At 37.9% G+C, this 17,474-nt stretch overlaps 1 protein-coding gene across 41 annotated transcripts in view; it reads left to right on the top strand.

The window, feature by feature from the left end:
• The window catches only part of PBRM1 (polybromo 1), a 110,328-nt gene that overhangs the window by 61,687 nt on the left and 31,167 nt on the right, over positions 1 to 17,474 (top strand). For 30 of the 41 annotated variants that reach the window (XM_055414004.2, XM_088831844.1, XM_055413999.2 and 27 more), the window contains 5 exons: positions 3,092 to 3,734; positions 7,247 to 7,458; positions 14,161 to 14,346; positions 15,240 to 15,397; positions 16,109 to 16,372. In XM_055414004.2, the coding sequence (XP_055269979.1) occupies positions 3,092 to 3,734; positions 7,247 to 7,458; positions 14,161 to 14,346; positions 15,240 to 15,397; positions 16,109 to 16,372 (1,463 nt within the window). The remainder of the gene's footprint in view (positions 1 to 3,091; positions 3,735 to 7,246; positions 7,459 to 14,160; positions 14,347 to 15,239; positions 15,398 to 16,108; positions 16,373 to 17,474) is intronic. The other 11 variants (XM_055414012.2, XM_055414016.2, XM_055414002.2 and 8 more) reach the window with 1 other exon arrangement.

Below are 17,474 nucleotides of genomic sequence, written 5' to 3'. Positions count from 1 at the left end.
AAAGACTTTGAAAATGGTCCACATCCAAAAGAAAAACAAACTATAAAGAGAAGAAAGAAAGAAAAAATATTTAGTACCATTGGGCTAAAGAAGAGGTTTCTGCCTTATTTAAAATATATAAATAAATACCAAGCAAATGATAGTGGTGTTGTCAAATATTCTTTAGAGCCATAGTTGCTAAAATGGAAAGAACAAACTCAAATTTTTTATATGGAATGACTAAACTGAATTTACGATAGTTTTGGGTATGATTTATTGCTTAAGTGATCTTTCCTTTTTGTTAAGCTACTTATTTATTTTTTCATGTAATTATAAAAGAATCCAGAAATGAAAACCTTCTAATTTTTCACTTGCAGGAATGAAATCACCTAATTTTATAGGGACATAATATCTTTTAAAACTAAAATTAATTATATAAGTTGAGTTAAGAAACTAATGACAGATACTTTAATAGTAACTGTATTAGTTAACTGCTGCTGCTGCTGCTAAGTCACTTCATTCGTGTCTGACTCTGTGCAACCCCATAGACGGCAGCCCACCAGGCTCCCCCGTCCCTGGGATTCTCCAGGCAAGAACACTGGAGTCGGTTGCCATTTCCTTCTCCAATGCATGAAAGTGAAAAGAGAAAGTGAAGTCGTTCAGTTGTGTCTGATTCTTAGCGACCCCATGGACTGCAGCCTGCCAGGCTCCTCCGTCCATGGGATTTTCCAGGCAAGAGTACTGAAGTGGGTTGTCATTGCATTAATAGTAAATATAGAACTAAATATATATAAATGCATGTATACATATATTTTTTTAAGTTCAGGGAGAGGAGATTTTACCATGCAGTGTTAATTTTCTATTCATTTCTCAATGTTATGAAAAACTCAAAACATAGACAGATGTGAAGAATAGTACAGTGAATCCCTGTCTATACCTGTTACTCAGCATTTATCAAGATTGTGCCATACTTACTTCCTGTATTCCCTTTTGCCCTTTTTTTTCTTTGTTCTGAATTATAAGACACATCCAGTCATGTCATTTTATTTCTGCATAGTTCATTATGCATCTTTAAAATATGCAGATATTTTCTTAAATAATCATGACATCATTGTCACACATTACAAAATTAGGAATTTCTTGGTTTCCTCTAATAGCTGATAAATTTTCAAATTTTACAGATTGTCTTACAAATATATCTTTACAGTTGGTTTCTTCCAATCAGGATCTCGTTAAGTTGTGTGTATTGCGTTCGATTGTTTTACTTAAACTCATAATTCAGAGCAGTCCTCCTTTTTGCATCCTCCTGCTGTTGACTCTAGAAACCTGGTCACTTCCTTGTACAGTCCAGAGGTCTTAGTCACTTAGTTTACTTCCTTAGGATGTCGGTTAACTTTTTCCTTATTTCTCATAAATGGACATTAACTTCAATGGCTTGATTAGATGCAGTTTCAACTTGTTAAGTAAGGTCCGCACGTTGCATTTGATTTAGTCTGTAAGTTCTCCATCTCTTCCTTTTTGTCTTTCAGTTTGTTGAAGAAATTGGGTTTGTACTGTAGTTTCCCACAGTCTAGGTTGTGGTAATTGTATCCCTTTGCTGCAGTATTCACATGTTCCTTTGTATTTCCTATAAATTGGTAGTTGATCAGATCTAGATTTTAAATTTGATTCTCCCCTCACATTGGCACAGAAACTGACATAAGAAGTAATATAGTCTTCCATCAGGTGGCATGTAATTTCTGGTTGTTTCTTTAAATTATGTTAATAGCTATTGATGCTTGTTACATAAATTCGTTGAAGAGATGTAAAGTAGTGTTAGTTTAATTTTATCATTGCTTGTTCTGTTACTAACTGGAATACTTCTATGTGGAGAAACTTCCTCATCCGTATTTGGTTACCCAGTGGATGGGTTTTTTTTTGTATGTATTGTTTTGGTTTTTGAAAGGATGAAAGCTAGATTTCCCTTTTCATTTACTGGTTTTCAAAGTAATGAAATACAGACAAAATAATGCATTGGTTTACTAAAATCCTGCAACATCTACCCCATTGTTTTTTATTTATCATTAAGTACTGCTGCTGCTAAGTCACTTCAGTCGTGTCCGACTCTGTGCAACCCCATAGACGGCAGCCCACCGGGCTCCCCCGTCCCTGGGATTCTCCAGGCAAGAACACTGGAGTGGGTAGCCATTTCCTTCTCTGATCATTAAGGACTACTAGATTTAAACATACTTCTGAGTTTTAACCCATTGCAATTTTGGTTCTTGTTGATATTTAATGTTGTCACATTGGAGAAGGAAATGGCAACCCACTCCAGTGTTCTTGCTTGGAGAATCCCAGGGACGGCGGAGCCTGGTCGACTGCCGTCTATGGGGTCGCACAGAGTCGGACACGACTGAAGCGACTTAGCAGCAGCAGCAGCAGCAGGTTGGCTGCTGTGGTCTTTTGAACTGGCCATAGTAAGAAGTCGTTGATAGACTCTTACTGTCTAGTGTCTCAAGATACAGCAGACTGATCTTGTGTAGACTGGAAATCAACCATTTGCAAAAGAGCTAATAACATTAGTTTTTGAAATCAGTATTCTAAAAATATAGTCAGAATTATTTAGGAGTATACTGCAACTAGGTTGGTCAAAGTTTCTAGAATTTTCAGTGGACAGAGCTAAGAAATTTTGTATTTTATATTTAAAGAGAAAATGCACCATAAGTTCATATTGATACTCTCAATTGAGATTCCAGGCCACAAGGTTTTTATTCAGTGTCCTCTGTTTTAGCATCTTTATCTCTTTTTCTGCCTTGATGAAAATCTCTGTTCTCAAGGATACCATAGGAGATGGAATTAGACTGTCACATAACTGCTCATTTCCTTTATTCTGCCTTATTCACAACTATCTCAACATCACAGTACTTACTCTCCCACCAAAAATATGAGTACTGAAAATAGTTTGTTTTTCTAGTTCTTTCTTTGTTGATGGGATATATTTCACTTGAAAAATGCTAATTACTGTGTTTTATACATCACTTGAAATAATTCCTTCCTTGTGGTTATGCTACCAACTATATACAAGTTTAGGTTCATTTATTTTATTCATTTAACATTAAATCTTTTTCTTTAGGTAGGAAGAGTGGTATTTCTCCTAAAAAATCAAAATACATGACTCCAATGCAGCAGAAACTAAATGAAGTCTATGAAGCTGTAAAGAACTATACTGATAAGAGGGGCCGCCGCCTCAGTGCCATATTTCTGAGGCTTCCCTCCAGATCCGAGCTGCCTGACTACTATTTGACCATTAAAAAGCCCATGGACATGGAAAAAATTCGAAGTCACATGATGGCCAACAAATACCAAGATATAGACTCGATGGTTGAGGACTTCGTCATGATGTTTAACAATGCCTGTACATACAATGAGCCTGAGTCTTTGATCTACAAAGATGCCCTTGTCCTACATAAAGTACTGCTTGAAACTCGGAGAGACTTAGAAGGAGATGAGGACTCGCACGTCCCAAATGTAACCTTGCTGATTCAGGAGCTTATCCATAATCTTTTTGTGTCAGTCATGAGTCATCAGGATGATGAAGGAAGATGCTACAGTGATTCCTTAGCAGAAATTCCTGCTGTGGATCCCAGCTTTCCAAACAAACCTCCTCTTACTTTTGACATAATTAGGAAGAATGTTGAAAATAACCGCTACCGACGGCTTGATTTATTTCAAGAGCATATGTTTGACGTATTGGAGAGGGCGAGAAGGATGAATCGGTATGTTTTCAAAGTCATTCTTTTTGAGAAGTGTGACATAGAAGGTGTAAAACAGAAGAAAGAATTTGCTTTGATGTGCTATTTCAGCGTACAGTTGGTGGGGTGCTATTTTGAATTTTAATTAGAATGTATAGAGTAAGAATGTTCTGGGGGAGAGAAGACACACTACTGAATTGGGCCAATGAGGGGAAGAAATGAGAGACAAAATTGAGGCTATGTTGAAAAGGATAAACTTTTAAAATACAGCCTTTCATAGAACATGTATTTTAAAAGGATGGAATGCTTTTAATTAGAAATAATAATAGGATTTTCTTTTAAAGTTTGAGTTCAGTGCAAGTGTGCTTTAAATAAAGTAGTGCTAAAATATTGATCTGAGTTTACACTGATTTAAATTTGATTGCCATTTCAGACTCCTCAAAGAGCTTCTTTTTAATTTCAGATTTGTCACTTTTAAGTTCATTCTGCAGACATTAAATGTTATAAAAAGAAGAGGCAATCAAATTTAAATTTCCATCAAACTTAAATCCCCTTCTGATTTTGATCTATGCTGTATATTTGCCACACAACAATAGCATATACTCAGCTGTGGAAACTGTTTCAGTTCCACAATTATGGTGTGTCTTCTGTGTGCTCTTGGGATCACTTGGGGAGAATAAAAGAGTTAAGAATACAAACCCTACCTTCCTAGAACTTATTATCTGTTATGCTGATTGCTGGACCTTTAGTCAGTGGGCATGGGGTAATTCCAGCCAGGGACTCTATGAAGTCTGGGTTTGCTCTGGATCTTGAAAGAAAAGTGAAAAGTAATATTTGCTGTTCCTATTGAGCGCTTGCCCTTTGTAAAGTACCATGTAGACGATCTCTAACCCTTACTATAGCCTTACTATAGCCATCATAGGTAAGTGATAATCTTCCAGTTTGTATATGAAGACGTGCACGACAGAGAGAAGTAACTTGCCACAGTCACAGAACTAGTAAGTGCGGCGACTCATCTTGTTCTTTACTGCAGGGAGCTGCTGCTGAGCTAGTCACCAGGAGGCCAGTCAAGCAGTACAGCCAGGGATGGTAAGACTTGAGCTCTGTGCTCTAAGACCTTAAAGTCTGACAGTTGGAACAGCACCTGTGCTTAGGGAGCAGTTGTTCCCAGCATGAGATAACATTTAAGGACTTGGTATTTAGTAAGATGGTGGAGTAATAAACTTCTTTAGGGTTCTAAAGAGCATGTCAGGGAAGAATGGGGAAATGGATGGGATTCACATCAGGAAAGTGGTGTGAGTAAAGGCATAAGGTTAGGAAATGAGTGTGGTGTGTTCACAGGATAGGTAGAGTTAGGGTCAGGTTGGAGAGGCCTCTGAGAGACACGTTTAAGATATAGTCCTTATTCTTCAACAGTGCCGAAATAAAGGGGGGTGGGAGTGCATCTTGTAGTCAGAGTCTGCATTCATTTATTTCTTAGTTTTCATTTATCCTGAAATATTTATTAAATGACTACCAGTTATGAGCGTGTTCTGGATACATGGAATATACCAGTGGACAAAACATTCGAACCCTTCCCTCATGGAACTTAGAGTTCTGTTCTTGTTCTCAGTTTACTTAAATAGTCCTTAAGTCTAAAGTCACTCCTCTTCTCCCTGCCCCATACCCTACCCTCATTGCTTCTTGGGCTTAGTTTTGTGAAGGAGTCTTCCACAATACATTTGTCTGTTAGATTATTATTGGGCTTCCCTCGTGCCTCAGATGGTGAAGAGTCTGCCTTCAGTGCAGGAGACTCAGGTTGGAAAGATCCCCTGGAGAAGGAAATGGCAACCCACTCCATTATCCCTTGCCTGGAAAATTCCATGGATGAGGAGCCTGGCGGGCTATACTCCATGGAGTCGCAGACAGTCAGACACGACTGAGTGACTTCACTTTCTTTCTTTCTTAGATTATTAGCAGCTTTATTCCTTGTGTGGATGACATGATTATTTTAGGAACTAAGCAGATTTGTATCTGTAAGAAATAAACTCTTTTCTTTCTCCCATTGTTGACTTGATTAGTTTTTGCTGTTGAGGCCTAGGAGGTAGAGTCCAACATAACTTTACAGTATTCCCTTCTTTGTCTGAGGTTTCACTTTCTGCAGTTTCAGTTACCCAAGGTCAGACAAGATCCAAAAATACTAAATGAAAAACCCAGAAGTAAACAATTTAATTTTTAGATTACACGATGTGCTGAGTGCATGATGGAATTATAAATCTGCCCTTTGAATGTAGCATGGATTATCAAAAGTGCATTTTCAGTTTTAAGTTTATACTTGTAATTATAAGCTCTTATAAAATTAATTTCAAGTGAATAGCCTTCAAAAGTCTCTATTCAGAAAATAGGCATGAAAATAGTGTTGTTGGAGTTTCTTCCCTTGGCAAGTTTTAGTTTTATTGTTTTCATACAAGTGTTAGCATGTCTGTAACCCGAAAAGATTTTAGAATCTTCCTAGAAACACCCATCTGGGTTGTTATTGGCAGTGTTTTAGGTTGCCAGGTCACCTGTGCTTGTGAGCAGCATTCTGGAGTCTTCTCAAGTTTGATGCTCTAATGGTCGGTGTTAGCAAACAGCTGACTGGGCTTGGCTGCAGCATCCACACTGCCCTGACCAGAATGCCTCCATGACTGCTGCTAAGTCTTTGTCTCTGGTTACCTTTGTGAATAATTTTTCAAACCCTGATATTCCTAGTAGTTAATAGAATTATCTTTAGGCCTTCCTCAGACCAACAGTGGATGACAAATAGTAATAAAATTTCTTTGAGGCTAAATTATGAAGTTCATTTTGCCCAATCATCTCATTTTATAAATGGGGAGAATCCCTTAAAAGTTTTCAATATGACACAGATTTTTTTTTTCTATCTTTCATTGTGTTGCCTCTGCTGGTTCCCCAGAATTATGTAGTTATTTCTCGGGAACTAAAATGAACACTAACTCTGAGGCCTGCAACCATTTTATGATACTCTCAGGACTTTGCAATTTAGGTTCAAATATTTACTAAGTCCTAGCAGCCTAGACAACATGATATAGATTCCCCCCTCCGCCAACAAAAGGGCTAAATCTTCTGTTAATACTTTATCTAGTGTGTTGATCCCTTAACTAAAAGAAAGTTAAAATTAATCCCAAGATTAGATTCAGGTAAGTGTTACAGATGATATGAAGCCTTAGTATAGTCCTTGGTTCTGGCAGCCCTCTTCTGTTGCCAAACTCAGCTAATGAATGTACCACGTTTCTCCCCCAGGAAGTTCTGTGAGGCTTTTCCTTTTACATGAGCTATACAGGGAGTGAGCCTTAAGGAAAAGGAAACTGGTGGGCAGGAGGCTCACCGAGGTAAAACTGAACAAATTTTAAGGAGATACCCATATTAGAACTGCTCAGAAGTTATCACTATATCAATGAATACATTAAAGAAGCATTTCATAGAATGTTTTAACATATGATCAGGGTGTTTAAAAGAAGCATGTTGTGTGTCAGTGAATGTTCTTGATGCTGTTATAGGACAGATTCTGAAATATATGAGGATGCGGTAGAACTTCAGCAGTTTTTTATTAAAATTCGTGATGAACTCTGCAAAAATGGAGAGATCCTTCTTTCACCAGCACTCAGCTATACCACAAAACATTTGCATAACGATGTGGAGAAAGAAAAGAAGGAAAAACTGCCAAAAGAAATAGAGGAAGATAAACTAAAACGAGAAGAAGAAAAAAGAGGTTAGTTTCTTTTCATTTTGTTAAATGTGAAGGAACATTATTATACTCTGTCCTAGCTGATCTTGCTGTGGACCTCTCTTTGTGAAGACTCAGGGCATTGGCTGTTACAAAATGGACATGGTAAGCTGGAAATGTTTTTGTCATTATCAACTTAGTCATCAGACTGGGAAAGATTGAAAGTTGCCCGTGACACAGCTCTTACTCTTAGTATTTCAAGAACAGAGTCAGTTAATTCACAAAGGTGGCAGCTTAATACGCTTAATACTGCTAGTAAATAAAAACCTAAGGGGCCTAGCTGAGGCTCAAAAGCATTCTCAGCAGTTAGTGCATAAAGTTTCTGCCCTATTGTTCAACAGCATGGCTGTCCTTGTATGGACTCAAGACAAGTAGATACTTTGGTTGAACCACTTAAGGAGGAGGACATTTTTATTTTAATTGTATCAACCTAAAAATGTTACCTTGAATCACTTGCCAGAGCTTAGAAATATTTGAAAGTAGGAACTTTTATTAGAAAGTTAATCATTCCTGAAAAAAGAGGTCACATAAAATACTTAGAATGTATAAGTTTTCCAAGAGTCATATTTATCTTTGGCATCAAGTCTGCTCCTTAGAATTTTTTCCTCAGGAAAGGGAGCAAAATAAGTTGATTTAAGCAAATTCTCATAAGCAGTGCCATATGCAAAAAAGAAGAGAAAGGAACCCAGTTGGTGAGGACTGATTTTACCAGCATAGGGCAGAAACCAGCAGCTTTTTGCCAAAGGGAATATACTCATTAATGATGGTGAGAGAGAGAGAGTGTGGGGGTGTATGTTGGACTGGAAGAGGGGGTGGTTTTGTGTCTTGACCCCCAGCAAAAGCAGTTGATGCAGGAATGAATTGAGTAAACTTGCAGCTTTGCTTGCCCCAGGTAACAGTTGACATTGAGGAATATCCTGAAAATTATTGTAGAAGGACAAACAAGCTCTCCACACATTCCTGGCTGACTGGAAAGCTGCCCATGTGTAGAGGAGTTGAGAGAAGCTGACGAAGTGAAGGGGAAAGATATACCATACAAATAGTAACTATAATGAGTTGGAGTGGCTATATTAATCAGACAAATAAACTTTAAGAAATATTACTAGAGATGAAGAGGGACATTTTAAAATGTTAAAAGGGTCAAAAACATATAATACTTACAAATGTATATGTACCTATGGAGGAGAAAATGGCAACCCACTCCAGTATTCTTGCCTGGGAAATCCCATGGACAGAGGAACCAGGCAGGCTGTGGTCCATGGGGTTGCAGAAGAGCTAGTCACGACTTAGAAACTGAGCAGCAAACAAAATGTACCTAACAGTGGGGCTGCAACTGACATGAAGCAGAAACTGACAGAACTGAAAAGGGAAGTAGTTCAATTATTAGAATCTTGATGCGCCTTTCTCAGCAAATGACAGGCTAAACCACAAATTGGCAAAAGTATGACTTAATAAGATTAGGCTGTCATAGACTGAATATTATGTCCCCCACCAAAATTCATATGTTGTAGCCTCCAGTGTGTTGGTATTTGGAGATGGGGGCCTTTCGGAGATAATTATGTTTGGATGTAGTCATGAGAGTGGAATCAGCACAGTGGAATTGGTGCCATTGTAAGGGGATGAAGAGCAGGAAGATGGCGAACTGAAGCAGAAAGTGGGCCCTCACCATACGCCAGATCTACCTCCAGAACTGTGAGACATGGATGTTCATTGTCTAACCCACACTGTCGCCTGTGGTGGGTCTTCTTACAGCAACCTGAACTCTTGGACAGTACTGTCAGCTGGCTTGACCTGACGGACATGTAAAATGCTATACCAGTGACTGTTGCTGCTGCTGCTGCTAAGTCACTTCAGTCGTGTCCGACCCCATAGACGGAAGCCCACCAGGCTCCCGTCCCTGGGATTCTCCAGGCAAGAACACTGGAGTGGGTCGCCATTTCCTTCTCCAATGCGTGAAAATGAAGTCGTTCAGTCATGTCCGACTCCTAGTGACCCCATGGACTGCAGCCTACAAGGCTCCTCCATCATGGGATTTTCCAGGCTAGAGTACTGGAGTGGGTTGCCATTGTCTTCTCTGAACAGTGACTGCAGAATACACATTCTTGTAGAGCCTGCATGGAACATTATCTAGAAGGGACCATGAGCTGGGTCATAAAACAAGTTTCAAAAATTTTAAAGGATTGAAATCATACCAAGTTTGTTCTTTGAATACAATAAGATTAGATTGGAAATTATAAATCAGCAGAAGGAAATCTAGAAAATCCCCAAATATTTGGAAATGAAGCAGTACATTTCTCAATAACCCCATGGATCAAAGAAGACATCAGAAGGACAATTAGAAAAATCTTGTACCGAATAAAAGCAAAAATAACACATTAAAATTTATGGGATATAGATAAGGTAGTTATTAGGAAATTTACAGATTTTTAAACATGTATCAGAAATATACATGTTTAAATTCATTAAAAATGAATCCATTTTTCCACTTCAGAAAGTTAGAAGAGCAAATCAAGCCTGAAGTAAATAGAAGAAATAATAAAGATCAAAACAGAATTCAATGAGTGAAAAAGACAGAATGCCAGTACAGTACTGAGTGATGTTTGAGACACCCGTGACAGAATTTTATATACTTGGAAATTTTTCCTTTAAAATTTAGTTGATACTTTCCCTGGCAATGCAAAATTAATGACAGCTGCTCTTTGAATTACTCAAAGCCAGCTTTCACAGTATGACCTCTAGGCAAGCAGCATCAGCATCACCTGTTACCTTGTTAGAAATGCCGGTGCTCTGTTCCCAGGCCAGACCTACCAGTTCAGAAACTCTGAGGGAGGGACGCAGCAGTCTTTGTTTCAGCAAGACCTATAGGTTGTTCTGATGTGCACTGAAGTCTGGGAGTCACTGCTGTAAGGCCTTGGATTTAGTGAATGGAGGAGCAAAAATTACGGCACCTGCCTTCCTTCTTGGTGGATTAGCAGTGATTTGTGAACTCAATATAAGGTGGCGCATTCTAGAGAAAAGGCAGTACTAATGTTTTTGTGGGTTTTTTGGCCATGCCACATGACTTATGGGATATTAGTTCCCTGACCAGGGGTTGAATCCAGGCCTCCATTAGTGAAAGTGTCAAGTTCTAACCACTGGACTGCCAGGGAATTCCCTGTATTGACGTTTTAAAGACTGCTGGTCACTGTTCTAATTGATCCTTAGATACCAGGAAATATTTTCGATGACTTAATCTATGATGAAGACCTGTGGTAGAAAAGCAAAGCCACATAAAGAAAAAAGCTAGGAGAATTGCATTTCCTTTTTCAATGTTGTACCTGTCTTCTGAGCTTGGGAGCCTTTGCTGACGAGAGGAAAGGAAGACTGCTGCAAAGAACTGCTTTCTGAGGCTGCCAGAGCATCCCTGTTAGTAATTACTGACCTTTTGCACTAATTCAGAGACTGTTTCCCCAGCATGAGACTGGAGGTAGGTAGGAGGTGGTGCTTTGCCGTAGAATGTGAGGTCAGCACTGGAAGAAAGGAGTAGGAAAAGCTTAGAAGCAGAGTACTCTGAAGGTTGTTGCAACTAGTTATTTATGAGTATTGAAAGATGGCAAAATGCTGGAAAGAATGGTGGTTGTATGTCAGTCAGCCTTCTCTAAGTCACAGAGTAGATTTCTTAATAATCAGTGGAAATTGAGGGAAACAAGATGTCACCCACCCTGTTTTTATATTAAATGCCAGAACTAACTATTCCTACTTGGGTCAGTAAGCAAGACTACATAAACGTGGGCAGATTGTATGCAGATACCAATTCTCCTTCTTCCAAAACGATTCAAATGACGAAAGGGGGCTTTTAAAACAAAACAAAAAACAAACACAAAAGCATTCACTCCCCTCAAAAAAAGTGAAGGAAACAGTGGAAGAGAAGATGATGGCAGTTATAATTTGGAAGCTAGAAAAACTGATAGCTAATGCTGGCTTCAAGGCCAGCATCGGATAAAGACCTTAGCAGGCCATTGCCTGTTGAGAAAGGCGCAAGTATTAGAATGGCATGTACACCTGAAAAATGAAGGTGCATGCATGACTAGAAGCAAAAAGGTTAGTTGAAAGTCTAAATTTAAAGTTGAACCTCTAGATTACCTCCCCACCCTTCCTCTGACTGTTCATCCCTGAAGTGTCCAGACTCAGGGACACCAGGCTGACTTAAGGGTTGGGGTATGGTTCTGAAGAGGGGAGTTATGAGAGGATTTATACCAAATAGTGAGACCCCTGACCTCCTAAAGCTTCTGATCTCCTAGAATAGCTTTTAATTTTGAGGCAGGGAGAATTTTTCTCTTGAGAAATGCGGCAGGCAGTGGGGGGAAACTAAAGATAACATCTGGTCCTCAGTGAAATCTGCCACTCACCAGCTCTGTGTGTGCATGGAGAGCTTCCAGTCAGCTGTTTAAGTGTTTTAACGTTTTAAATAGAAGCAGATATTTATTTAAATAAACCAAATATTTAAGTGAAATCTCTCTAAGATGTTAAAGAACAAAACAAAAAGAACCTTAGTGGAAACAAAAAGTGAAGGCTGCAGGAGAAAATATTAGGCTTCAAGGCCTGAAATTAGTTCTCTGTGGCTCCACAGTTTGCCCTCTGAATCATCTTTTTTCATGAAAGGTAGCACATGTTTGTACCTGAGTTGTTTTATCAGCCTGTTTCCTGTTTCTAGAGTTTTGGGGAGGGGGGTGGGTTACCAGCCTTTGATTTTGTACCCTTTCTGTCCCTTTCAGGCCAGTGTTTCTACTGGCATAAAATTCTCAAGAACCTTGTGAATCTACTGCATATGTCACAAGGATTCATTTGATTAATCAACTGCTAGATAACATTTTCCACCAAAATTGTCAAAACTTTTAAAAAATTTTATAATACCAGTATTAGAGAGTGAATGGAGAAACAGACCCCCACTCCCTTGTAGCCAAATAGCGATGGATTTAAATTGGTATAGACTTTGGGGGTCAGTTTGGAACATGCATTTAAAAACATTTAATGTGCTTATTTCCAGATCTTCCATTTATGAAAAATTATTCGAAGAAAGTAATCAAAGAAATGGCAAAGCTTTTTAATAAAAAAAAAAACTATGGTGTTTGTAAATGATGGCTTATATGTTGTTTAGTTGTTAAGTCATGTCCAACTCTTTGTGACCCCATGGACTGTATAGCATCCTAGGCTTCCCTGTTCTTTACTGTCTCCCAGAGTTTGCTCAGATTCATGTCCATTGAGTTGATGATGCTAACCATCTCATCCTCTGCCACCCTCTTCTCTTTTTGCCTTCAGTCCTTCCCAGCATCAGAGTCCTTTCCATTGTTAGGTCTTCGCATCAGGTGGCCAAAGTATTGGAACTTCAGCATCAGTCCTTTCAATTAATATTTAGGGTTGATTTCCTTTAGCATTGTTTGGTTTGATCTCCTTCCAGTCCAAGGGACTCTTAAGACTCTTCTCCAACACCACAATTTGAAGACATTAGTTCTTCAGTGCTCAGCTTTCTTTATGGTCCAGCTTTGACATCCATACATAACTATATAGCTTCAACTATATAGATCTTTGTTGGCAAAGTGACATCTTTGCTTTTTAATACACTGTTTAGGTTTGTTTTAGCTTTCCTTCCAAAGATTAAGCATCTTTTAATTTCATGGCTGCAGTCATCCACTGTGATTTTTGAGCCCAAGAAAATAAAATCTGTCACTGCTACTTTTTTCCCATCTATTTGCCATGAGTGTTGGGACCAGATGCCGTGATCTTAGTTTTTTGAATGGTGACTTGTAAGTCCACTGTTTTACTCTTGTCTTTCATCCTCATCAAGATGCTCTTTAGTTTCTCTTCAGTTTCTGCCATTAGAGTGGTATCATCTGCATATCTGAGGTTGTTGATATTTCTCCTGGCAATCTTGATTCCAGCTTGTGATATGGAAGCCATTAAAAAATATTCTTTAGCAAAACTAAAAATCTTCTTGAAAAGCATTTGATCTCAGGGGAAATTTTTATGATATTAAGTGTATAAAGATATAGTTTCTGGGCTTCTCTGATAACTCAGACAGTAAAGAATCTGCCTGCATTGCAGGAGGCACAGGTTTAATCCCCGGAGAAGGAAATGGCAACCCACTCCAGTATTCTTGCCTAGATAATTCCACAGACAGAAGAGACTGGCAGGCCATGGGGTCACAAAGAGTCGGTCATGACTTAGTGACTAATACTTTTCATATATAATTTACAGTATATTGTATGAAATACATGTTCCATATCTCCGTAGTTCTGAGATTCCATTCATTGTGACATAACCATGTAATAACAGAAGAGGTATTAAGATGTCAAGAAAGTACATACAAGATTATCTCCTGGATCACATGGTTTATGAGTGGCCTGTTTCCTTCTTTATACCTTTCTGTATCATTCAAAATGACTACAGTAAGCATATATTATTAAGGTGATTATTTTTATTCTGTAGATACTTTATTTATGTATTTATTTAAATTAATGGCAATTGGCTGTAATTTAAAAAGACAATTTTGAGTTGAGACTATTGGGAATGTGGATATCATGCTGTTTGTCCTGAATCCTGCCTTGGAGTATCTGGAAAAGAATTAAATGTATTAGTATGTGTAGTTTTAATCCTGCATCTGATGCCCACATCCCTTTCATGAGAACATTTTTCTCTTTTTTACCTAAGAAGCTGAAAAGAGTGAAGATTCCTCAGGAGCTTCAGGCCTCTCAGGCTTACATCGCACATACAGCCAGGACTGCAGCTTTAAGAACAGCATGTACCATGTTGGAGATTACGTCTATGTAGAGCCCTCAGAGGTCAATCTACAACCGCATATCGTCTGTATTGAGAGACTGTGGGAAGATTCTGCTGGTAAGTTCGTTTTAAATTGGGGAGCAAATTGGTGAGATGTGATTATTTTACTCCTTGTTTCTCAGGGAAGGAAGTTGTAACTCATACATTTTATGCCTTTCCACAGTAGTTGTTTTACACTCTTAATAAGTACAATTCAGTACCCACTATATGAGGAACATAGGATCAAGCACTGTTGGGCAGTGGCATAGCTGAGTCAAAAGAAACGCAACTTCTTGAAGTCTAGATGAGATTCATTCATTCAACTGATACTTATTAAGAAAAATCCGAGAGCCAAACTCTGTAAGATGGCCAAGAATCAGAACAAAAGGTCTATGTTTTGTCCCTGGCAAAGCCACTCTGGTAAAAGTCACAAATAAAGAAGAAATTGTTATAGAGAGATATGTGGCTTAGAATTTGATTTCAAAAAGACTTCCTAAAACAGTTGGCTTTAACTTGAAACATAGAGAATGAATAGGAGTTAATGAAGCCAAAACCAAGCAGAAGTGTGATCCAGACAATCCAGTTCTTTCAGCTGTTCATCATATAAAATACCTTTGTATTCTTTAACCCAAGTGCTACATATGTCCTTTAGTATATCTTACATCCTTATTAAAGCACATAGCTTTAGCTGTGTCCTGACCCAGCAGAGTAGAGTAGGTCCCATCCCCTTCCTTGTTCTATTTATTTTACATCTTTTACTATAAGGGGGAAAGTAGCATTTTTAGGTGTCATTACACTTTATTATTTTAAAGTATTGTTTCTTTTAAGATAATTCTGTTAAGGAACCATGGCCTAAAAGCATATTGCTTGCTTCAGCCCATGACAGAATGAATGGAGTATTTGCTCATTTTACAAAGAATATGTTATTTCCATTAATGGTAATTTTCTCTTTTTCCCTCTTTGTTTTTGAGGCGAAAAATGGTTGTATGGCTGTTGGTTTTATCGGCCAAATGAAACATTCCATTTGGCTACACGAAAATTTCTAGAAAAAGAAGTTTTTAAGAGTGACTATTACAATAAAGTTCCTGTTAGTAAAATTCTAGGAAAATGTGTGGTCATGTTTGTCAAGGTAAGAAACTTATTAATCCCCAAACAGTAAATTATTTCGTGGAGTTCACATGGAGTTTCACAACCACAGAAAATTGATATTTACAAAATGAATAGCTCTGTTTAAAACTGTTTGAATTTTTTTAGGCTGTGTCTCTGGCTTTATGTAAAGATTTGAGGAAAAATAAATCTGAGCATAAAAGGTGAAAGACCGTTTGCTGCTTATGCTATATAGCTATATGCAGTTAGCTTACATTTTTTTATATTGCCAGGTAAATTTTTAAAGATGACATTTTCTGAAGAATTAAATCTTCAGGGTGGTTTTAGGTAATATGGTATACTGTTTGTTTGTCTGTCTCCTATAGGCACAGGCTCAAAACTTTAAAGAACTAGCTGTCTGAAATACTAATGTACTGTCATACGGGCAGTTGGTAAAACTTCAGGTCAGTTCAGTCGCTCAGTCGTGTCTGACTCTTTGCGATCTGCAGCATGCCAGGCAGGCCTCCCTGTTCATCAGGGAGGTAAACTAAATAAGCTAAATAGAATATACTGAGTAATGCCATTCTGTATAAGGAAATACTCCTGATCTCTAACCATTTACCATTTGTTGTTAGTTGTCAAAAAGTCTTAACACTTTAGCTTTTATTTCTTTGCTTGGTTGGTGTTTTTGTGTTTTCTGGTTGATTGGTTTTCAGAAAATTCACCTAATTGATTTTATTCTTATATCCACCAGGAATACTTTAAATTATGCCCAGAAAATTTTCGAGATGAGGATGTTTTTGTCTGTGAATCACGATATTCTGCCAAAACCAAATCTTTTAAGAAAATTAAACTGTGGACCATGCCCATCAGCTCGGTTAGATTTGTCCCTCGAGATGTGCCCTTGCCTGTGGTCCGAGTGGCCTCTGTATTTGCAAACGCAGATAAAGCGGATGATGAGAAGAATACAGACAACTCAGAGGATAGTCGAACTGAAGACAGTTGTAACTTGGAAAAGGTATGTAGATCATAGCCACATAGAAAAGAATTTTAATTTTAAAACACCCCTTCTCAAAAATAAATGAATAAAGTATTCAACTTCAGAATTAGAAGAAGAGTAATAATATGAAACTTTAGCCTAACAAAGAGAAGGGAACTATAAAGGAAAGAGAAATTAATACTTGAAAAACATAATAGCAGGACTGAAAAGGAGACTTTGATGGGTTCAATGAGATAAACTACCAACTGTCCTAATAAAGGAAAAAGAAAGGCATTAAGCTCAACATACAAAATATAGAGGAAATTTAAAGACTTGTGCATTTCTGTTAATACATTTGAAAACCTGAATGAGGACATTCCCTGACAGTTCAGAGGTTGGGACTTTGCACTTTCATTGGCGAGGGTCTGGGTTCAGTCCCTGGTTAGGGAACTAAGATTTCAGAAGCCTCTTGGTACAGTCAAAAAATAACTAAAACAAAAACAAATAATAATAGTAAAACCTGAATGACATGAATAATTTTCCAAGATAATACCAGTTAGTTAAATGAAATCCAGAAGACATAACATGTTTAAGTAGATAACATGAAGAATTTTTTTTTTTTTTAATGTCAGAGAGCTCACTCCAAAAAGTACTTAGGTCAGATAATTCCATAGGTAAATTCTTTCACCCTTTAAATTATTCCAGGAGTTCCCAGACAGTCCTGGAGTGATTAAGACTCCTCGCTTCTACCAGGGTGGCATGAGTTTGATCCCTGATCAGGGAACTGAGATCCCACATGCTGTGCAGTAAAGCCAAAAAAAATTATCACAGAGTATGTGGAGATCAAAGAAAACATCCCAGTTTGTCTTACCAGGACAGAATAATCTTTGATTCCAAAGTCTGACAAAATAAAAACAAAACTGCAATTGAGTATCAGTTTATAAATATTGATACAAAAAATCCTTGGGGAAAAAAGTGAAATCAAGTACAAATGAAATCACATTAGTTCTTTGAGAGCAGCATGACCAAGTAGAAGGAAGTTCATTCTCGGAATGCAAGGATTAGTCAAAATTAGGAAAATTTAGTAATATACTTCTTTATATTAGTAGATCAAAGGAGAAATTATTTGATAAGGTATAAT

This window comes from Moschus berezovskii, chromosome 24, assembly GCF_049115385.1.
Source record: "Moschus berezovskii isolate FMDL1 chromosome 24, NW_MosBer_1.0, whole genome shotgun sequence".
In the NCBI taxonomy this organism is placed as follows: Eukaryota; Metazoa; Chordata; class Mammalia; order Artiodactyla; family Moschidae; genus Moschus; species Moschus berezovskii.
Note: the sequence above shows the minus strand (reverse complement) of the source record. Positions and strands in the feature narration are given on the sequence as shown.